The following is a 2,153-nucleotide window of genomic DNA, read 5'->3' on the forward strand; positions in this document are numbered from 1 at the left end:
AAATAGTTAACCAACAAGCCTCAGGGCCAGGTCGTAAACCTAAGGGTTTTTCCTCGAAGCCCAATTCATTTGGCTAATCATTGATGAACGTCAAAATTTAAAGCAAAGGAAAAGCGAAAAAGGATGAAAAAGCCTTTACATATATGTTGGAAGGTTCACAAAGGTGCATCTACAAGGCCTATGTCTGAAACCCTTGCAAGGGCAAAAAAGGCAAGTAAAACCCTAATCTATCACTGGGGCTATGACTTCGACGGCTCCCTTGAAAATTGTTCTCACAACAGTGCTGGCCATAAATCCCTGGTTTTCAGTGGCCTCTTCCCCTACGGGGATCTCGCCTCCATCTTCATCGCTTCCTGAGTCCTTGCTCGACTTGTCTTCAGAGGAAAACAGAGCTAAGGCCTCCTCTTCTAGGATCTTCACCCTCTCTATATCGGCATACAAATTGATGCCCCCCGCATATACATCCTCGAGAGCCTGTCTCCGAGATTCTAAACAGGCATGTTTTACAGCTCGGGTCAATCGCAGCTCGGCCTTTTCGGACACTTTCCTGGCCTGAGCATTTGCAGTAGCATCATCATCTTTGTACGAGGATACGAACTCCTTGGCTTCAGCTCTAACCTTGGATAACACAGCAACCAACCTAGTATGAAGATCCTTGTACTTGTTACTCTCCGCCCTTGCATCATCAAGTTGATGCCCGACTGAGGCCACCTCCCTCTGAACGGTATCTCTCTTAGAGACTATCTCACTCACGTGTCGTTTGAGTTCAAGAATTTCAGAGTCCCTGGTTCGGAGTTCCTCCTTCATTAGGGCATCTTTCTTCTCAAGCTGCAAAGATCGACCTAAAGATGTTAAAGGACTAAAGTCGGGTAAACGTGTAGACAAAAAACAAGCAAGAACTATATAACCTGCTCAGTGATATGAGTCTTGTCTTGGTACGCCACCTCCAAACAATCCCGAAGGCTATAGAGCTCCTCCTCCCTCTTAGTAGAAAGTTCTCTGCGCTCATCAGCTTCCAAAGTGAGCTTTTTGTGCTCACCCTCGTAGCGAGTCAGCTCCGTTTGAAACCTGGCGAAGGTCTGATTGTAAAGCACCTTGGCCTGAAACCATGAAGGAAACGAGGTTAGCAAGAAAAAATTCAGGACACCAAGCAGAATTTTACATATAGATTACCTGCTCACAGAGCTTGTCGATCTCATTGAAAATAAGCAAGACGTCAAGCTCAGGCTTTTCCTCGGACACAACAAAAAGCCTTTCAAGCACATTATTATCTCCGAGAGGTGCCCCCGTATTGGAAGACTCTTTATTTTGGGCGTCCTGCATCTCCCTTGGGGGAAAAGCCGATCTCGAAGGGGAATCGCTCACTCCAATGATCACGACTGAATCAATCGAGGTCGTCTCTTGTTTCAGGAGAGATTCGGAACCAAGCTCCCCCGGACCACCTAAAGAATGCATCTCAACTCGAGGAGAGCTTTTGCCAACAAGTAACTCGGGGATATCACCCAATGCACCCTCGAAGGCCTCTTCAATCCGAGGTAGGACAACAACGGAATCAAGTTCTGATTTAAAAGCCATCGAATCTATAGTATGCGGGGAGGTCAGGCTTTCTCCCCCCGCGGGTGCTTCGAGGAATCATTTTCCTTCTCTCCTTCAGCTCGGCGACTCCCTGGAACTTCTAGAATTAAGGTTGCTGAGTCAGCCTTAGGTTCGTCCACTTTGGCTTTTTTGGGTTTCAGAGAATGAGTTGGCGACCCCCTTCGCCTTTTCCTCTCTTCTTCGGGTTTCGGGGTATTTGCTTCACCAAGCAGTGCTTCCCTTATCAAGGGGACCTTCGCTAGACCTACACAAATGCAAAATATACGCGCATGGAATGAGGGTGCTATCAGTAATAGTTCTTTTGTGAAATGCAATTACAACAGAAGTGAAGGCTCTCCATGGTCCTTGGCTTCCCATCAAGTCTGGGACATATCACGCCACGCGCGCTCAGCGTATGGGCAAATCGAATCCAGTTGGTTGACCCAGCCCGAGAGGTCCTTAACCACACTGGGGTAATCTGCAATGGCTGCATCAGTAGAGGAAGTCAGTGCATAGGGAGATGTATCCAAAAAGAAGCAAGGGAACATTTAATTAACATATCTACTTATGTTTCATGT

At 47.0% G+C, this 2,153-nt stretch overlaps 1 protein-coding gene across 1 annotated transcript; it reads right to left on the reverse strand.

Annotated features, from left to right (window-relative positions):
- Positions 1 to 222: 222 nt before the first annotated feature.
- On the reverse strand, positions 223 to 1,575 carry LOC138885749 (uncharacterized). Its single transcript, XM_070166729.1, has 3 exons — positions 1,174 to 1,575; positions 909 to 1,100; positions 223 to 828 (listed from the first exon to the last, which is right to left on the reverse strand). Exons 1-3 carry the CDS (start codon positions 1,573 to 1,575, stop codon positions 223 to 225), a joined length of 1,200 nt encoding a protein of 399 aa, XP_070022830.1.
- Between the last annotated feature and the right edge of the window lie 578 nt (positions 1,576 to 2,153).

Source organism: Nicotiana sylvestris, chromosome 2 (genome assembly GCF_000393655.2).
Source record: "Nicotiana sylvestris chromosome 2, ASM39365v2, whole genome shotgun sequence".
NCBI classification, from domain to species: Eukaryota; Viridiplantae; Streptophyta; class Magnoliopsida; order Solanales; family Solanaceae; genus Nicotiana; species Nicotiana sylvestris.

Excerpts from the sequence above, each read along its gene's own strand:
- LOC138885749 (XM_070166729.1), bottom strand. The coding sequence starts at position 1,575 with ATGGCTTTTAAATCAGAACTTGATTCCGTTGTTGTCCTACCTCGGATT. Across the intron at positions 1,101-1,173 it reads TCGACAAGCTCTGTGAGCAG|GCCAAGGTGCTTTACAATCA; the intron begins GTAATCTATATG and ends TCATGGTTTCAG. Across the intron at positions 829-908 it reads AGACTCATATCACTGAGCAG|CTTGAGAAGAAAGATGCCCT; the intron begins GTTATATAGTTC and ends CGATCTTTGCAG.